General features: G+C 31.5%; 1 protein-coding gene across 1 annotated transcript in view; it reads left to right on the forward strand.

Annotated features, from left to right (window-relative positions):
• The window catches only part of LOC115882386 (tyrosine-protein kinase Drl-like), a 52,922-nt gene extending 32,629 nt beyond the window's left edge, over positions 1-20,293 (forward strand). The window contains exons 5-12 of the mRNA XM_030900437.1: positions 4,988-5,153; positions 5,713-5,938; positions 11,289-11,454; positions 12,664-12,823; positions 13,602-13,748; positions 14,107-14,266; positions 16,243-16,379; positions 19,958-20,293. Coding sequence (XP_030756297.1) covers positions 4,988-5,153; positions 5,713-5,938; positions 11,289-11,454; positions 12,664-12,823; positions 13,602-13,748; positions 14,107-14,266; positions 16,243-16,379; positions 19,958-20,069 — 1,274 coding nt within the window. The 3' untranslated portion in view covers positions 20,070-20,293. The remainder of the gene's footprint in view (positions 1-4,987; positions 5,154-5,712; positions 5,939-11,288; positions 11,455-12,663; positions 12,824-13,601; positions 13,749-14,106; positions 14,267-16,242; positions 16,380-19,957) is intronic.
• Positions 20,294-20,950: the final 657 nt, after the last annotated feature.

The raw sequence follows: 20,950 nt of genomic DNA on the forward strand, positions 1-20,950 counted from the left end.
GCGAAACTGAATTGTTGGGTTAAATAATGTGACGTCGAGAGCTATTCTCGACGGAATTGTGTCTTTATTGAACAGGCTTTGTTAAACGAAATCTTTTACTCATCTATTCGGAACAGAGAGAACAATCAAGTTAGAGGCGTCCATTAATTACGTGATACGTTTTTGAGGATTTTTAAATCTAGAAACACGTGATACTTTAAATTAATCTGATTTTTTCACATTTTTACACAATTTTTTCCCGAAAACGGCTTGACCTCCTCCCCCTTGATACCCTCGCGTAAATATTGGAGGCAAGAAAATATTTTCTGTACGGGCGTGAAATAAAATAAACTAATGAAAATTTCAATGCGGAATAGAACGGATTTCCCTAGATTTTCGCTGAAATGACAAGGCCCTTGTATTGCCGCAGTCAAAACAAATCTAACATGACATCAACAAGTGTTTTTAGCGGCGCCCTGATGCGTGCAAATGGCAAACAGGATATCCAGTCCGACGCCAACATTGATATAAAATTAGCAAAGCGTTAATATGATTAATAGTATTAATAGTATATCTCATATATTAATATAATATGTTATTATAATTTAATTAAACAAATATAATTTATTTGAAGCTAATTAAAATACTGCATTTTGATACAGTATATACTGAGTGATATAAACAGGAGAATACCTATATAAATTCAAAAGATTTTAATAATTCTTGGTGTACATGAAGGCAGCTTCTGACTTAGCAATCGATTAGGTTTTCAGCTCTATCAGACAATTTAATGGGAAATCCAGGCTAATAGTGTGTTGCTGACTCCCGATTTCTGACACAGTCATTGAGATGCCTGGGTATAGTTCTGATCGATGTCCTCTTATGATTCCCCATTTCTTCTGTAAAAATACGGAAGTATTTTAGCGGCCGTGTCTTCACCAACGAGTAGTACGGCCGCTTTGAGGGTGAATATTATTCTAAAGTAACATTAAATACGGTGCGTTAAAATGCTGCCGCTTTTCGCTTTGAGTTGCTTTTCTATCAGTTCAAATCAAACACTGTCCACCTTCAAAAAAGTGCTTTTAATATTCCATTGTACAGAGAGACCGCTTCAGAAATTATGGTGCCGTTATTTTCGAGCCGAATGCTTCGGATGAACACACACCGATGTGCGAAGTACACACACCTTTTTTAGCGGCGCAGCTCGCCGTCAAAATACGGCCGTATGTAAGCGGTACCGCGTTGTAGCGGTTAAACAGCGGCCCTATATTAGCGGTCGTACTTTACGTTACTCCATACCGCTAAAATACGGCCGCTCTAAGTGGTACCGTTAAAAAGCGGCCTAATCACTTTATTCAAGGCAAGATAAAGCAGCCAGCCAAAAATATCGAATTTTGATAAAATAGGTTTTCTCCTTGTCTGTGTCACTCGAATATAATTAAAATACTGCGTATTGCAACATTACAACAAAGACAATTTAATAGTAAAGTAAAAAATAATCATGAAAAGTGGGTTTTCATGCGGAATATTCGAATTTTGTCAACTATTTAAAGGAATTTAAATCTGAAGGACACTTATTCTCCTAAAATGTATCGCAAAAGCGACCCAACGTAATTGAAATCAAAATTGAAAAGGGTCCTCAGAATCTCAATATTATGAAAGGGAAAAGGCTTATAAACATGTTTGACAGCGTATTTTGTAATACCGCCTATATGGGGGAAAAGGAATATCACGGAAAAAATTCAATTTATCCTTATTTTAATCATACAATCCGTCTAAGTACGACCGATCTAATTGACTGATTAAAAAAAGTGTTTCTATTGCTCATCATAATAAATGGAAAGGTTCTATATTTATTAAAATGTATGTATATGTGATATGTTTTGATTAAATTTGGCTTTTCCATTAATTATCAACCTGTATCCGCGCCTGATATAAATATGAAAATTGTTTATTGAATATAGATTTTCGCAATAAATATGGTCATATTCAACGCGCTGCAGGTAGGATTATACAAATTATTTTTCAGTTAAACTTCCCATTGTTAATTAATGAAATTGCTATCCCCATTACGGGATCAAAAGTTCCAAAGTCCCTCTTTACGTTTCGCAAACCCGATTAATATTGGATTAAAGCATAGATTTTACTTTTCAAATAACGACATGGAAATTAAACATTCGACGCTTACTTCGGCTAATCCTTTATTAAAACCCTTTTTTCAATTTCTTTTATTTTAAACGATTTTTATATTGTATCAGGTGCACACAGAAGTCTGAAAATTCTACTTTAAAACAACGAAACTGTAAATCATTTTGCATAATATATTGAACATTTTTCCTTAATGTTTTACATGCATTTTTCAGAAGACATTTGTATGCATTAGAGTTCTTTTAAAACAAGCAGTGTACCTTAAATGCGAGTCGTTAATATGAAATACATAGTATTTTTAATAATTTTCTCTAAACTGTTTCCAACTCAAGCTTTAAAGAGCGTCGCTGTCTTTTTAAAAGATATAACTTATTCTCTAAATAGATTTTTACTTAGGGTTTCCATACAAGATTCCGGACAAATGGGCTGTGAAATCCGGACAAAATCCGGTCGAAAAATAATTTATGAATTTATTTATCTAAATTAAAACTAGAATAAGCCTGAAAATTGGCAGTGAGAGTTGTGTGTGATTTTAATTCACAGGTAAATTATATTTTCTGTTATGTTTGGGTGACGTCTGTCAATATTCTTCCCTGACTGGGTAGACAGACGGTGAGACTACTTAGAATAAAAGCAGGTGAGTGTTAAGTATATCCATTTTCCTTTGTGAGCAATACTATAATTTTTACTACATATGTTACAAATTATATCAATATTGTAATATCCTTTTTTAATAGAAGAGAAAACTTTGAGCATGTAGTAACCAATGAAGTTCCTACATGCACGCTATACATATTGTTAACTGGACGGTTACTTATTGGGGAACAGAATGGCAACACCGCTCCTCGCCCATCCTATTCCAAATGAGTACTAAGCTAAGCCGACTCGTCCCGTCGCGTCGCGTCGTCTCTCGACGAGCTGGCCGAGGTTGCCATATTTCAACCATAAAGCTCTTGCCGCGAGTAATAAACAAATTAACAACCTGTATATCGATACTTTGAAACCAATTTACCCGTGCATATACAATTATCTAAAATCTATCCAACAAGCCAGGGAAGACTTCAATAGATGGCACTCAAAAAACGACAGAAAATACAATTTAAATGTGAATTAAAGTGCCAGACACAACATCGATCGTTGAACAAACTTGTATGCATAAGGCGCGTAATCATAACAAAAGAATTCACAATTCACATCCACGAGTACACCAAAAACAAAAAAATTGACCAGATATGCCGTAGATATTATGTAACATTTTTTCAAATTCCAGCAGGACCACCCAGAACACCTTAAAAATTCGGACGTATGGAAACCCTCTTTTTACTGACATACTTTTTTCGATTTTGAGGTTTATTAAATAAGCCAGTCTTAGACCGTAGCCATGAAGAAGGGTTTTCAATAAATAATTAGCTAATAAGAAATTGATGGTACCAAATTAGATTAATTTGGGAAAATGCCCTCGATGAATGGAATTGGAGTGTCGGAGTTGCGTGTGCTGCACACGTAGCCCACATAGACTTTAATAAAATTAAAACAAGGCTATAAAGAAGGCTCCCAGAATCGCCAGTAAATTTTAATAATCCAAACCTTCATTAAATAACAGTTAAGGGACCTGTATATACGCTCTTGTATGTTATACCGTCCGACTAAAAAGAAGTAAAGATCCTTATAGAACGGATATTAAAACTGTATATTGGCTGAAGATAACAAAACCACAGACAAAGAGAGCGCGTTCGTTTTCATTTGCTCAATGACATTTGGCCTTTCTTACACACAAAAAAGTTGCAACTAGTAAAGTTTTATTATAAATTAAACTTGGTTTTAATTTAGTATACTGAGTGACAAAAAAGGAGAACATGTATATTCATAACATTTTAATAATTCTTGTGTACATTATGGCAGCTTCTGACTTAGCAATCGATTAGGTTTCCAGCTCTATCAGACAACTTAAAAATTATCGAATTCGGATAAATATACCGGGTGCGTCTCAAAAGTGGCTCACCCCTATAACTTTTTTATTTTTTCAGATAAAAAAACGAGACTTTAGGATATGACATAAATTAGGATTGATTGACGTATTCAATTGTTTTTGGTCACTTCCTGTTTTACCGAAAATGACAACCACTTTTGATTTTTAAATGGCATTCTCGATATTTTTTTACTTAATACGATAGAAAATGACACTCTGACTAGAATGACATATCATATGTCAACTTTTGATATTTTCTCATATGGTTTATTTGAAATTGTAACATGCGGATCATAACGACAATTTGACTCGAAATACCAAGTGTGTGGTACCAAATTATTCGTAAAAAAATGCTTTTTCCAAATATGCTAATGAGCCACCCTCGTTCCATTTGAAAAAATTGACATATGATTAAACATACGATTTGGGCATCTTTTAACTGGCCAGGACAAGACACCGTTGTTTATTTTTCCAAGGCTCCTTGATTAAAAATTGGTGTTTTTAACACAGCCATTGCACTCTCTAGATTGAAATTTAAAATACGATCTTTTTTACAGCAAAAATGTCAAAATTTGACATGTGATATATCATTCTATTCAGAGTGACATTTTCTATCGAATAAAGTAAACAATACCGAGGGTACCATTTAAAAATCAAAAGTTGTAGTCATTTTCGGTGAAACAGGAAGTAACCAAAAACAATTGAATACGCACAACAATCCTAATTTATGTCATATATGTACTAACATACCAAATATCGTTTTTTTTATCTGAAAAAATAAAAAAGTTACAGGAGTGAGCCACTTTTGGGACGCACCCGGTATATAGGTGTTCTGTTTTTTCGTCACTCCAGTATATATAAAAACACTCATTTCAAAATTTCGTATTACAGGTATCGGCAATTTGCAAAACGATTCGATCCGTTTGGACCCGAGTTACTTCGGAAGTTTGTCCGATTTCGCAGTGGCTTGTGTTCTAACTCTGATCACCTTAGCCCTATTTGTGGTTATAACTTCAGCCTATTACATCAAGAGGAAAAAACAAGACCAGGAACACACGTAAGCGACCTAACTCCCTCCCCTTCATGTTCGATTAATAGAATAACGATCGGTCCTGTCAATTAAACTCCTTTCCCACATTTACACAAAGAAAAAAATATTTTTCTCTATAAAATATTTTAAACGCCTCTACAATGTTTCATTACTATTGCAAATATTTCTTACATAATACATGAAAGCATCTACTATCTCATTATAGTTTAGTTTTAGTGTAAAAGTTAAATGACATGATGTATCATCAAAAATTGCTATGAAACAAGAGTTGAAAAAATAGTTCTCTCAAATAACAAAACCATTTAAGCCCTAAAAGTTTCATATTCTCTAAATCTACATAAAATATCATACAAACACTATAATTATAAAAATTTTATGACTATACCTTTGTAAATGTATAAAAAAATACTTAACTCAAAGCATCTAGTAGTTATCATGGTCTAGTTTTTAGACCCAAAAGTAAGTGACGGGAAAAATTGAGCCGAAGAGATTTTAACGCCCTTTTAAGGAGGATTTTTTATTCCGGAAGGGGCGATCACCCTAATAACAAACTTGTCACTTTCAGATACATGACGGCTTTATATGACAGCAACCCGCACATGTTTTTGAGACAAGGATTCGGCAGACCCCCAAGCACAGAGAGCGGAAGTTACGCAACCATTGACGACTTGCAGAAGAATCCGCCATCGCCAGTGCCATACGCTACCAGTGATTGCTGCAGGTATTCAGAGAACAACAGCAATTACAGGGTGTCGTACTATGCTTCTTCTCAAGTAATGTTAATTTCACAGGTAAGGAAAAATAACCATACCGGAATTTTAGATTTTCACGTAGGAATTGTCAATGGCAGGTGTTCTTTTTTAAATCCACAGCTAAAATTTGCGAAAAATTGTATAATTATGTATTCCTTCCAACCAGATACTTAGATGTGGATAAAATATACTAGGAGGTGCACCATTAACAGGTGGACATATGCTCCTAATGGCATTTTCCATCCTTTTTTTTCACACTTTTGGACACGCCTGGTATTTAGTGGTGAGCAAAGAGAAGACCAAGGGATTAGTTTAACTAGAGTTGTTAATTTTTTTCTTCTCTTTTTTTGTTATAAGAAGCTGTTAAAAATAAAAATAGACTGGATTTTAATTATTATGGTATTCCTGATGGGCATTCTTCCTTCTCATCTGGAGACATGGGTGACTTCTTGTATATCCCTGGCATATCTGGCAAGACTTTTTAGTTAGTTATATTTATTTTTTATTTTTATTATAATTGTAAAAAGTCGAGAACAAGCTAAAGAGGTGAAGGTCTTCTTCACCTCTTTAGCTTTCTAGAGGAGAAATGTTCTATCAGCATATGAAGACAAGGATGGCTTCTAGTAGTACTGCCATTTTATCCAGGAGTTTTTATTCCAAAACTTGGTGATAAAACACCCGAGGATGTACAAGAAGAAATAATGAAGAAATGACACACAAAATGTTTTCTAGTCTTATTTAAGACCGAAGTACGTCAGAAAGAATAACTAAAATATTTTTATCTGCTATCACGCCGTATAATTTTACAAAAAAGAAAGGAAAAACTAAACCTAGAGCAGGAACTTTTGTTATACGGCCAACGTTATCGTGTGTGCAACCAAACTTTGCCTATTCACATGTTTTACTATTTATTCCTTTCATATACATTAAAACTCCCAGTGTAACAGTTATTGTCATAAATGTGGCAGTGACATAGTGCATTGTTCAAATGGACTTTCCAGGTACATACGAATTTTAACAACGCGTTGGTCTGTTATAGGACAGCTGATAAAATTATGCTTTCAAAGTAAGTAGAAGTATCTATTGTCATTTTATTTTCTATACAGGGTGGTCCGAACTGTATTCCGGAAACTTCGGCAGCATATTTTACTGATAAAAATAAGTAAAAAAGTTTATATAAATGTATGTCCTAAAATGCCTAGTTTCGGAGATACAGGGTGTAGAAGTTTCATTTTTATTTCGATTTTTTCCAAATAATTTCTGAAGTAACCTCAATATTTGGATGAAAATTGGTGTCTGGGAGTTTTTTCACATGAGAAATTTGATTTTAATGTCAAAATGACACCTGTTTGTAGCGGGCGCCACCTACATGTGTTTTGAACTGTTTTGAAGAGTAATAACTTTTTGTCCGTACCAGTATAAAACTACTGAGTGAAAAAATATACATTTCCGTGATTTTCTACGTAAAAAATGTCTCTCGGTAAAAATCGCTACGAGCAACCGTTCTCAAGATATTTACAATTGAAATAGTCAATACATGTCATTATTGACTAAAAATAAACGTGTTGAGTAGATAGTTATTTGACTGAAATGAGAAATTTGGGAACTTTTTATTTTTTTAAACTAGATAATCATAAATTTCTCTTAGAAAAAATGATGATAAAACAATTTCTGTTGAACGTTTTGCACAGAAACATTGCAAATTTATGATTTTAGTCTAATAACTAATTAGTCAACATGTTTAATTTATGTCAATGACGACAGGTATTGGTAATTTCTAATCCAAATATCTCGAGAACCATTACTTGTAGCGATTTTTACCAAGAGACCTTTTTTACGTAAAAAATATCGTAAATGTATATCTTTTAACTAGCTAGTTTTATACAGGGACGGACAAAAAGTTATTACTCTTCAAACCAGTTAAAAATAAATAGGTGGCGCCCTCTACAAGTAGGAGCCATATTGACGTCGAAATCAAATTTCTCATGTCAAAAAACTCCCAGACACCAATTTTCATCCAAATGTTGACGTTATTTCTGAAATTATTTGGAAAAAATCGAAATAAAAATGAAGCTTCTACACCTTGTATCTCCGGAACTAAGCATTTTAGGACATACATTTACAAGAACTTTTTTACTTATTTTTATCTGCAGAATATGTTGTCGAAGCTTCCGGAATACAGTTCGGACCACCCTGTATATACAAAAATTAAAGTCGATAAAAATAATTTTATAGACTCCGATAGATATAAATCCTAAACAACACTCTTGCAAATATTTGCAAAAAAAACAAATCAAAGTTAATGATATATAAAACAACCCTAAAATTAATGGTTGAATATGCTGGAATTGCTGATGATGATGATAATATACAAAAATTGCTTAAATAAATATAAAAAGAAGCTATTACATAAATAAATTTAAAGACTGCAACTGAGAATGCTCTCGTTATTTAAGAACATAGTAAATCAAATGTGGATAGCTAAAGAGCGAGAAACGGATAGACAGGCAATGACTAAGCAATCTGCCATATTAAAACCCTGGAGAATTTCGCAATAGTATTTACTTTAGACATTAAATTCCACCCCGCCCTCTCGCTCGGCTTATCTGCTTTCGCATAGAGAGTCTGCGGCCCTTCAGATTTGTGTGAAATCAATCAGGAAGAGCCTCTGTTGCCACGGATAATATTTAAAGGGCCCCCCGAAAGGACATTAATAGCTTTTGCGATGTCGGTCGCTCTACCAACAATTGTCTTCCTTGCTTTCTCATTTCAGTTATCTGTTTTTGCCACGCAGAAACAATTTTCCTTTGATAGACGTCGACTAATTGGAAAAAAGAGTTGGACCAAGCGGAGCATGTTGCGATATTTAATTTTTTTCGTTGTTTTCTTTTCAGATATTTACGCTCATCTGCACTTAATTCCTCTTTCCAATTTAGCTTTAGAAAAAACAAACCATTTAGAAATCAGTATACAGGGTGTTCCAAAAAAACCGCTGTACCGCTTTTCGTGGGAAGATTTCTCAGGTAAAAATAGATTATTTTTCATATCAACATGGGTCCGATTCTGCTTTGTTTCATACCTGCCAGTGATTAAAGTCTTCATTTTTTTTAAATTTATTTTAATTTTCTTCCAAGTGCTTTTAGCAATTCGAGTGAAATTTGGAGGATAAAAGTTACTACGGGTGCCACATATTTTTATGCTAAAAATTGTCGAGAAATTCACAAGGGACGTGCATATGGGTTACACTGGAATATTTTTCTAAAAATACATGTACGCCACTGACATTTTTCCTCTTATTAGCAAAATTGTGTAGGCCATTTAATGGCAATTAAAATCTTGTTATTTTGTCCATTTGAATCTCCTCCATGAGATAAACGCAATTTTATTAATCACAATTAATAAAATTAAAATATAAATAAACGTAATAAATTATTTATTTAGTGTAACTTATTACTAAATTTTATTAAAATTTATAACACTCATGTACAATGTCCAGTGCTACTGCCTATCATAAAATACTGGTATTTAAGATAATTATAAAAATCCTATTTTTTAAAAGTTTTAACATCCTGTAACTTTAAAACTGTGCATTTCCGCATCCATATTTATAGGAACTTTTTTTTAATATTTTTTGATGGGCAATCAATCAGTACTTATTTACATTTTGGCAAGTTAATGACATTTAAATTTTTTAAAGGTTGCTATTAGAATTGGATTAAGGCAAATTAATTAAACTGCGTTCATCTCATCAAGGAGACCGTAATCGACAAAATATCAAGAGACAACTTTTAATCAGCATTTAACGGTCTACAAGTCTACATATCTTTGCTCAGGGGCGGATACAAAAATTTATTTTAGGGGGGGCCCAAATAAAAAAATAATGTAGAATATGCTTATTAGTGCGCCATTTTTAATCCAAAAGGCTAATATTTAACCCAATTTATAGATCTTAGGGGGGGGCCGGGCCCCATGGACCCCCCCTGTATCCGCCACTGCCTTTGCTAACAAGAGAGAAAAGTCAGTGGCGTACATATTGTTTTAGGCTTATAGTGATAACCTAGGTATATGCACGCCCCTGGTGAATACGTCGATATTTTTTAAGCATTAAAATATGTCGCACTTATAGTAACTTTTACCCCCAAAATTTCATTCGAATCGCTAAAAGCACTTGGAAGAAAATTATAAAAAAATGTAAATATTATTATTTATAAAGGACTTTAACCCGTTGTATAGCTACGAAACAAAGCAGAATCGGACTCTATGTTAATATGAAAGATAAATTTTATTTCGAGAGGAATCTCCCCACAGACAGGAGACCACAGAGAGAGATGACACCCTCTTTTGAAACACCCTGTATACAGGGTGCTTCGTTTGTCCGCTAGAGGGTATCAAAATTTAAAAAAATAATCAAATTTTTTCAGATATTTTAAGAACCGTTATTCCGATTTGTATGAGATTTGGGAGTCTATGCTTTGCTAAGTGCCCTAACATTTGACCACCCCCACCAAAAATTTTAGTATAATTATATTATATACTTTTTCTTGATTTTTGTGAAAACCAAATGTTGAAGCACCTACCAAAACATAGACACCCAAGATCTCATTCAAATCGGAAAAACGGTTCTAAAAATATCTGAAAAAATATGTGTACTTTTTTAAAGTTTAATGCCCTCTAGCGGATAAACGAAGCACTTTTGTATAGAGGTAAATTGTGTCCAATGAATAACTTATTTTGATTCTAAAAATACGTAGTACTTCTATGTCCACGGAATATTGCGACACCCTGTGTACTGGGTGTATCTTAAATAAGTGCTAATATTTTCAGTACCGATCACCCTGGGGAACACACCCTGTATAGTTTATTATTTTTTAATATAAAATTATATTCGGTTAAGATTGCAGGTACACCGAGGAAGAAAACTTCATTATGTGACAAAGCTGAGCTTATATCTCCCCTTCATGTAGGAAGACACATCATTTCCTCTATAACACCTCCAAAAGCTATTATCAGTAACATGTCAATGTATTTTACTTTCGTTGTAAGATTGAATTCTAATATGACATAATCAAAAGAGCCCATGATGAGATCATAAAACGTGTTTTTCTTTAAAAAATATGTTGAAAATATATCCAGGAAATTAAAAAATATTTAAAATACCTTAAAGATTCTTATATTTTCCCTGATTTTATAATATACATATTTTTTTTTAATAAATATCCCTACTAAATCAATTTAGCCAACTTCCTTCTTTAACAGCGACAAATACTATTAAACTTTAGACGTTTAATTTTTGAAAAGTTGAGTTATTAAAAGTTTTTCGTGGAGCGGGTGAAAATGGCGGAAAATAAAGTTTTTATTGGCGATATTTGTGCTCGATTTTCCTTTACAGGTCTCCGTGAACGATCCAAGACTGATTGACCCAACGAAGAGGTTGCGCACTCTTGCGGTACCCCGCGAAACTATATCCATCGACAATGTGAAAGAAGAAGGAATCTTTGGTAAGGTCTGCGTTGGAAAGTATCAGGAAAAAACAGTTTTCATCAAAACCACGAAAGGTAATGCGAAGTGTAATAGATAGATGGCCGAGAAATAACGTCATTCAATAAATTTAGTTGAATCTATTTTAATGAGATGGCAGCAGAAAAAGTTTAATTATAGATTAAGAAATATCGATTAAAAATAATTAACATGTACCTACAGACTAAGTACTAATTTCTACGAACGTTATTGTTACTAATAATATGTATTTTCCCTGAAAAGCGTCTAATTAATATTCTACACAATAAGGAAAAAAATGACAAATGCAATTTTATGTAAATTATAATATCCCATCCAATAATATTCGATTTTTTTTTTCTTTTTCATCATTCTGTGAGGCCTGAACAAAATTATAAAAACAATTATAATTATATTGGAGAGAAAAAACTAATCAGAAATAGTTAAAGCATGTCTATTATGTTATACAGGGTGAGTTTTAAATAAGTGCAAATATTTTTAGGGGTAGTATATCTCGACCTCCAGAAACATGTCCATAAAATTAGATACTTTTAGATTTATTTGAAAAAAATTTTCTAAAATTTTAAAAATTGTAAATAAAAAATTATAATATCTTCATATTATGATTTTTAACTTAAATTTAAAGAATTTTCTAAAAAATTAAAGAAACCCCGGAAAAGAGACAGTGTTTTCAATATTTAACCAAAACAGTTTTTTCTTAAATTTTCAAAGTAAAATAACTTGGTTATTTTGGAGTTATTTGAAAAACGGTAAAGAGAAAATATGTTTCTTTTAAGGAGATCTACCAACTCTGAAAATATTTACACTTATCTAAGACTCACCCTGTATATCTAAACTATTTTTGTGAATTTTTTTTTAAATAAAATTAATTTAAATTGATATTAAACGATCCTATTTAAATAGCACTTTTTAACAATAAAAGAAAACACGAGATTTTTTTCTTAAACCTTTTTTTTCCGGAGAATACATGTGTTAGTTAATTTATTTCTTTATTTAAAAATGTCTCCCTTTGTGCTCTGGCGACCCTGTCAATCATTCTATTGATTTTATCGTAACTTCTTTGGTTTATGCCCTACCCTCGAGGCTCCCATGTCTACTTTTTATGGCATTTTGAGATCCATAAAAGTTGTCAAAGAATTTCTACGGAATTAGCACCCATCAGGGTTGTAATAAATACACACGACGTTAGGGCTCGCTTTTATATGCATATTTTCAATGAAGCCATAAAAACGTTTTTATTTTTACAGATACCGTCTCCAAACGACTTTTAAACCTATTTTTGGCAGAGGGTACCATGATGTTCGGGATGGACCACAAAAACGTCTTAACCGTGTTATGTGTTAACTTGGATAATCCCACCAAACCTTTGCTGGTTTATTCGTATGCCAGCAGAGGGAATTTGAAAAGGTCCTATATAATTATTATTATGATTATTTATATACAGGGTGGGCCAAATTGTAATCTGGAAACTTTGGCAACATATTCTGCAGATAAACTATTGTTTTGAAGTAATAATTTCGTCCGTACCTGTATTACACTACTGAAATAAAAAAAAATATACTTCGCTGTTCATTATGCAAAAAAGGTCTCAAGATTGAAGAAGACTGACAAAAAATAAACACTAGTTATACACTAGTTGAAAATGCTTTTGTGTCAGAGGTTCAAAAGAAACTGTTTTATCATATTTTTTTCCAGAAAAATACTTCATTAAATTAAAAAATAAAATGTTTCCAAATTTATCATTTCAGTCGACTAACTATATAGTCAACAGGTTTATTTTTTAACGGTTGCCCGTAGCGATTTTTATGAAAAGAATTTTTTGCGTAAAAAAACAGCGGAAATGTATATTTTTTCTTTCACTAGGGGTATAATACAGCTATGAGTGAAAAGCTATTAGTCTTCAAAACATTTAAATACAGGTAGGTGCCCCCCCCCCTACAAATAGGAGGCATACTGACATCGAAATCCAATTTCCCATGTCAAAAGAATTTTCATCCAAATATAGAAATTATCTGTAAAAAGCCGAAATAAAAATGAAACTTATGCACTCTGTATCTCCGGAAATCCTTTGAGGACGTGCATTTACATGAATATTTTACGCTTCTGCATAATATTTTGCCCAAGTTTCCCGATTACACCTCGGACCACCCTGTATATATGACTTAAAAAAATGCTCTTATTTTAGGTTCTTAATTAACTGTCGTCAAAGGAAAGACAATACTACTATATCGACCCAAGTTCTAGTAGATATGGCTATACAAATTCTTTTAGGATTAATGTACCTGCATAGCAAAAATATTTGTTACAAGGATATGGCTGCTAGAAACGCCGTGTAAGATATTTTATGATGTTTTTTTGATAACGTAATAATTCTGATCACCCTGTACCATAATAACGCGAAATATGCAAGCATTTTTTCACCCGTAGCGTCTCTCACGCATGAAATTAGCCCATATATAAAATATAAACTGATTTTCTTAGAAAATATGCACGTTATAAAGTGGCAAGCGCCTTAAAAACACCGTACACCATATTATATGGCTTTAGAATGTTCTTCGATTGGCATTCAGCCTAGTGAGAGGGAATGTGAAGTTTTAAAGGAGTAATTTTTAATTTACTCCATGTCATGTCTGCTGTAGTTCGCTACACAGAGAAAAAAACATTCGTAATTTGTTTCGATTCTGTTACAGGGTCGGCGAGAAGTTCGATATCAAAATAACAGACAACTGTTTGTCCAGGGACCTATTCCCTAATGATTACTTCTGCATGGGGGACAAAGAAAACAAACCCGTGAAATGGATGGCTCTGGAAAGCCTTATTTATGACCAATGGACTTTCCAAACTGATGTGGTAAGATTTTTTTGTACCCAGCTCTTATAAAAGAGAGACAAAATATGCTAAGGAACGTACCACGTATCTATAAAACCCGTACTGAATTTAACATTCTAAGAGGAAATTAAAAAAGCAAATTAAATATTTGACTGACCTCCGTTATAGTCTGCTTTAAAGTGTGAATGAGGCATGATTCAAGGTTATCAAGGTGAATAAACTTGGTTGCAAAGAATCAAATAGCACCTTGTTCATTTTTTACATCTTTCTCATGTACTAAACTCGAGACAAAGAAGAGTTATACACAAACTCTTTTACCAAGACGGCAAGAAGGTTTTTTGAAGACCTCTACATTCGTTTATGATTATGGCAAAAGCATTATCAAAAAATTTTCTCACATATGATGAATGAGTTTTCCCCATTTTATTTTACAGAAAAATGTATTTGAAACTTTTTACAGAAGTCCCTAACGAAGCAAATTGTTCATTTTAAATAATTTGTACCAATTGATATTTAAGTTATGAGAGATACAAAAATACTAAATTAGGCTAAATTTTAAAAAATCCAGTCCTAATCAAACAAACATAACAATCACAAGTTATGTCATAATATGACAAATCTATTTTGATTTTCTTCTGCAGAGATCTGTCAAAAATATCCTAAGTTATGTTCTCTATGAAAAGTTACAAAAGTACAGAAAAAACATAATAGAAATTTTCTCCCAGTATTCTGAGATAACCTAGTTAGTCTTTTATCTTCCACTTGTAACAGAATATTTAATTCATTTATTATGTCTCTTAATTATATTATTATCTCTCGATAATCTTTATAAAATATAATTATTCTTCTTATATTTACAGTTCTTAATAATTATTCTTGCAGGAATTCTTCTTTTTACAATTTATAGTATTTAATAAATGTTCAGGCCTATTTGTAAAATGTACAGAAAATAAGTGGCTTTATAGCCTGTAGACTATTTCCTCCATAGTACCACTAAACTATTTTTTTATGTAAAGATCAATATGACAATAAAAAAATTACATTTTTTTAAATTACTTTTATTTGGCAACAATATCATCAATTTGGCATTAAAATTTGTATTTGAGGTGCCATGTTTGTTATTCCATTCAGGACAGGATTGATAACTCCAAAAGGAATTCGTAGAAGCTATTAAAACAACTTGCTTTATTTTAAGGAGTTCTTTAAAAAGTTTCAAACACATTTTTCTGTAAAATAAAATGAGAAAAACTTATTCATCATTTTTATCATGTCGGCGATACAACATACACAATTCTAAATCTGCATGAAATTCCCTACAAAACTATTGAAAAATGACCCTTAATCAAACAGTGTCTTCTTAAGTACTCTACATTTTTTTGATAGCACACAAAAAAAATCAATTAGTTAAAAAAACTTTCAGAGATAAAACATCATTTATATGAGGAAAAAGAATGATTTTCTTTTGAGGTCATCGTGCAATCTCCCCTGTATAAAATAAAGGAAGAGGTTTTTTAAAAGTTAGATAAACACCTTGAAAGTCCGAGATCCTTTAGATAATATTAATAAGTGAATGGATGTTTCATCATAAATATATTATCTAAAAATAACCAGATGAGATTTCCTAATTTTCGTAATTGATATGATGACCTTCTTTGAGCTTATAGAAACAATTAAGACGCTTTTTTTAATATATTTTGCGCGGACTAACAATGCTTTTTACTCGTAAAAACCTTCGATTTTTTTCTTTACATCCATCTCACTTAAGGTATGAGAATTGTGGCTGCATTTGGTTTGGAAAGGAAAAAAAACGTCTTTTGGGGAACCGATGTAGTCGGTTGAATGATATTCTACATTTTACCTTGAAATTTTCTTTTAGAATAGTAAAAGCATAGGTATTTTATAAAATCGACTAATTTTGCCTTTTACAGATAGGAATTATAGATATGTAGTACAGTATATTGATAACACATAGTAGGTATATTTTTTCCAAATTTCAGTGGTCTTTTGGTGTAGTTTTATGGGAGCTGACAACATTGTGTCAACAGCCGTATGCTGACATTGACCCATATGAAATGTCCACACATTTACGTACTGGTTATAGGCTCACTCAGCCGATAGGCTGCCCTGACGAATTGTAAGTATTAACAAACCTGGACTAAAATAAACTAATAATTTTTGAAGGATAGGAAATTAAGTGAAAGTAATTGTAATACTATAATTAAAAAAATTATACAGACATAGATTGCCCAAAAATTACGAAAATACGAACAAATTTATTTTTGATTGGCATCTCTAATAGATCTTGACTAATTTGAGAAAATCTACAAAATTAATCGACATTTTCGAGTTTCCGCAATATTTAACGATGAATTTCTTGAATTTTAGGGCGAGACTGGTCTTGATCTTGGTCAAATACCAAGACTAGCGTTTTATCTGTAAGACCAGGACCAAGCATGCAAAACTCTTTGGGTGTTGCATTTTTTTACGTTTATATGAAATAATAAATTACTGATTTATCCAAAATGATTGTTCAAAAAATAATCTTAAAAAATATTGATTCAATATAATACAGGATGAAAAAATAATAAAAAATATTTTCCTGAAACTACTGCCAGTCGTATAAGTTTTTTAGTCGAATTATACAGAATATTGCCGTATTTAGTTCAGGCGCTCATGGTTTTTAATCATTCAAATAAATAAATAATATAAAAAGTTATTTATTTATTCCAAATTATTGTTTTTATTTATTGCAAATAGTGTATTCCTGACTTTTGCATAACATTTTAAAGGGTCTACTCGTTTTGAATGTAATGTATTAAAAAATAAAAGTTTTCATTAAACAAATATTGTTTTTTGAATAAAGATTGATTTTTTATTTAAAGATCTTTTATGTTGAAAGGGCCACTATTAAAAATCTATTAAAAATGTGCATGATTTGCAAATAGGAGCAAGGGAGTCTTAGCCTTGGTCTTACATTTTCTCATCACTAGATATAATAAATATTGAGAAATATAATTATTGTAAAAGTTTCAAATTTTCTCAAAAATTAAAATGTTAATTGACTAATTTGAGAAAATCTACAAAATTAATTGGCATCAAAAATTTATGAAAAAAAGCGTTAATTTTAACCTCTTGCTGCAAAAGCGAGTGCAACACACAATGAAATATATTTTGAAATCATTTTAATATTGTTTGCATATTTTCAAGTCGATATTATGTGAGAATGAAAACGAAAGTGCTCTCCAAAAGAGAAAACGTGACATAATATCTCTCTGTCTTCGGCTGTACTACAAACCGTAATGTTATAGGAACATTTCACTGGCTTAGTTACTGTGTTATTATATCAGCTGCTTTCCAAAATTTTACCGCGATTATTGTAATATCATTTATTCTATACGAAATATTATAATAATTAAGAATTATTATTATTAAAGTTTAAGAATAAATAATAACAATACTTTGCTAATAAATTTGATACTATTTATTAAAAATGTCATAATTAATTACCTGTAATTTTCAAAATTTGACAACGACGTTTACTATGTTTTCTAAGACCTTTGAGAAGTGTATGTGTAAAAAATAGCGAAAATGGCGAATTTTTCGTCTTTTTTCCATACATATAGTATATGTATGGAAAAAAAGTCAAGAAGTTGTGTCAAAAATAAAAAGTCAAGAAGTTGTGTCAAGTCACCGATTTTGATAAAACTACTGTTATTAACTAATTAAAAGGCCTAGAATAAGACAATATATAGACAATTGTGGTGCTACGAATAGAGTATTCGATTTATGGGAAGATTTAACTATATTAAATGCATAAAAAAATAGCACAAAAATGGACATTTTTTCGACAGTTTTCTATACATTATATAATCATGAAAATTTGCGATTTTTGTTATGTCACCGACTTTATTAAAACTGCTGTTATTTACTAATTAAAAGGTGTAGAATAAAAAAATACAAGCCATTGTAGTCTTTCAAGAACAGTAATTGATCTAGGGGTAGTTGTAATGTTCATAAAAAAACACTGAACAACAAGGGTCCATAAAATTAATTTTCTCACAAAGCCAAAGTACAGAAAATTAATTTTCTCACATGATTAAAGCACATACTTCTTCTGTGATTAAAGCATTTAAGCTCCTAAAGCTTTATACATCTATCCTACATAAAATTTTCTCTATAAACATTGGTATTTTCAAAATATCACAACTAAGCCTTTGAAAGTGTGTAAAAAATACAGAAAAATAAAGATTCAAATGTGTAAAACGAACAATAAAATACATTTTGGCCTTAGAAGTATGGTACTAGAAGCAGGATAATTTTTAATCTTAGCTATCCATTTATTATAATTAATTTGTATTAAAGGTCTTATATACAGGGTGTTTCAAAACAAATGCGAAAAACTTCAGGGGGTGATTCCTTGTTCAAAATAAAGGGTAGTTTACTTCATAAACGTTGGGTCAAAAGTCAACCATTAGGGAGATATCGCGGTACAAAGATGGCGGAAAAATAATGTTTTTATTTTTTATCTTGAAAACGAAAAGAGATAGACTAATAAAATTTTATGGAAGCATTACTGTTATGAAAACACACTTTCTGGTAATTTTTTCACTTTTTTAAAATGAGTGGAAGGGGTTGAAATAAACTACCCCTATCATTCTTGTTAACGAAATTTAAATAAAAATCTTTTTTAATTTGAAATTAAAAAATAAAATGTAAAGCATTACATATCAGGACAAAAAACATTTTCTGATAAAGAATCTAGCGGGCTGCTGTAATTTTTTAGGAAAAAATCTAGTCGGCCGCTGTTACTTTTTAGGATGTTCCTAATATTATTTTATTTGACATTACTCTACTGCAATACGATATTATCTAGATGATTATTATTATCGTTATTATCACTAGATTCTTAATCTAAAAATGTTTTTAGTCCTGACATGTAAGGCTTTACATTTTATTTTTTAATTTCAAATCGGTGAGTTTTATCAAAAAAACACAAGAGATGAAAACGTTTCTAAACAAACTAAACTATCCAAATTAAAGCACTTGCATGTGTTTGATAAGATTTTTCTTTAAATTTCGTTAACAAGAATGATAGGGGTAGTTTATTTCAACCCCTTCCACTAATTTTAAAAAAGTGAAAAAATTACCAGAAAGTGTGTTTTCATAACAGTAATGCTTCCATAAAATTTCATTAGTCTATCTCTTTTTGTTTTCAAGATAAAAAATAAAAACATTAATTTTCCGCCATCTTTGTACCGCGATATCTCCCTAATGGTTGACTTTTGACCCAACGTTTATGAAGCAAACTACCCTTTATTTTAAACAAGGAATCACCCCCAAAAGTTTTTCGCATTTGTTTTGAAACACCCTGTATATTTGCTATCGATTCAATAGGGTCTCAGTATTTTTTCTGGAGAAATGCAAGAAGATTTTAAAAAATCTACTCAACCATTATACATAGGTACAACTTTCTCTGTTTGAATGTAGCAATAAAAAGTTAAATTTATATTAACTAAACTATCATGACTTTAATTACCTATTATTTATAAAAAGAAAGAAAGATTTGAGAGACATTGCATAACCACTTTGTTTTATGATATAATTTTCCCATAGATATTGCTCTAACTAGCTAGTCAATTTGCGGATTATTTTTTTAATTCTACAAATATCAGCCTTGAAATAACTAAGTTAGATATTTTTCTCTTGTTTCAGATATGCCGTGATGACGTATTGTTGGTTAAACAATCCGGCAGATCGTCCGCAACTAAATCAACTTTTAGCATATTTGAACGAATTTTTTACAGCTTTATGTAGATTTGTATAAAAACCCAACTAACTACATACTCGATTAAAAAAATAATCGAAAAATCACTGCAAACCGCTGAAGAAACTGAAAAGGTAATTCAGCCTATTTGACTGCTTAACTTAAACTATCTGATTGCTTAAAATGTTCATTTCCTTTTTAGCATATTATAATATGTCGTATAATTGTCGGCATACGAAAAAATAGAGGTATATTTACTGGAAATATACTAAATCATATTTATACTAGGCATATACCGGGTGCGTCTCAAAAGTGGCTCCCTCCTATAACTTTTTTATTTTTTCAGATAAAACAACGATATTTGGTATGTTAGTATATGACATAAATTAGGATTGATTGACGGATTCAATTATTTTCGGTCACTTCCGGTTTCGCCGGAAATGACTACAACTTTTGATTTTTAAATCGCACCCTCGGTATTTTTTAACTTTATTCGATAGAAAATGACACTCTGAATAGAATGACATATCATATGTCAACTTTTGACATTTTCGCATATGGTTTATTTAAAATTGTAACATGCGGTTCATAACGACAATTTGACTCGAAATACCAAGTGTGTGGTATCAAATTATTCGTAAAAAAATTCTTTTTCCAAATATTCTAATGAGCCACCTTCGTTCCATTTGAAAAAATTGAGATATGATTAAAAATACGATTTGAGCATCTTTTAACCGGCCAGGACTAGATACTAAAAACATTAGACAATCAAATCTATTTTTCCAAGGCTCCTTGATTAAAAATTAGTGTTTTTAACATAGCCATGACACTCTAGATTGAAATTTAACATACAATTTGTTTTTGAGCGAATATGTCAAAAGTTGACATATGATATGTCATTCGATTCAGAGTGTCATTACTATCGAATAAAGTAAAAAAAT

The sequence above is a fragment of the Sitophilus oryzae genome, unplaced genomic scaffold (assembly GCF_002938485.1).
Source record: "Sitophilus oryzae breed Bouriz unplaced genomic scaffold, Soryzae_2.0 scaffold_177_pilon_pilon, whole genome shotgun sequence".
NCBI classification, from domain to species: Eukaryota; Metazoa; Arthropoda; class Insecta; order Coleoptera; family Curculionidae; genus Sitophilus; species Sitophilus oryzae.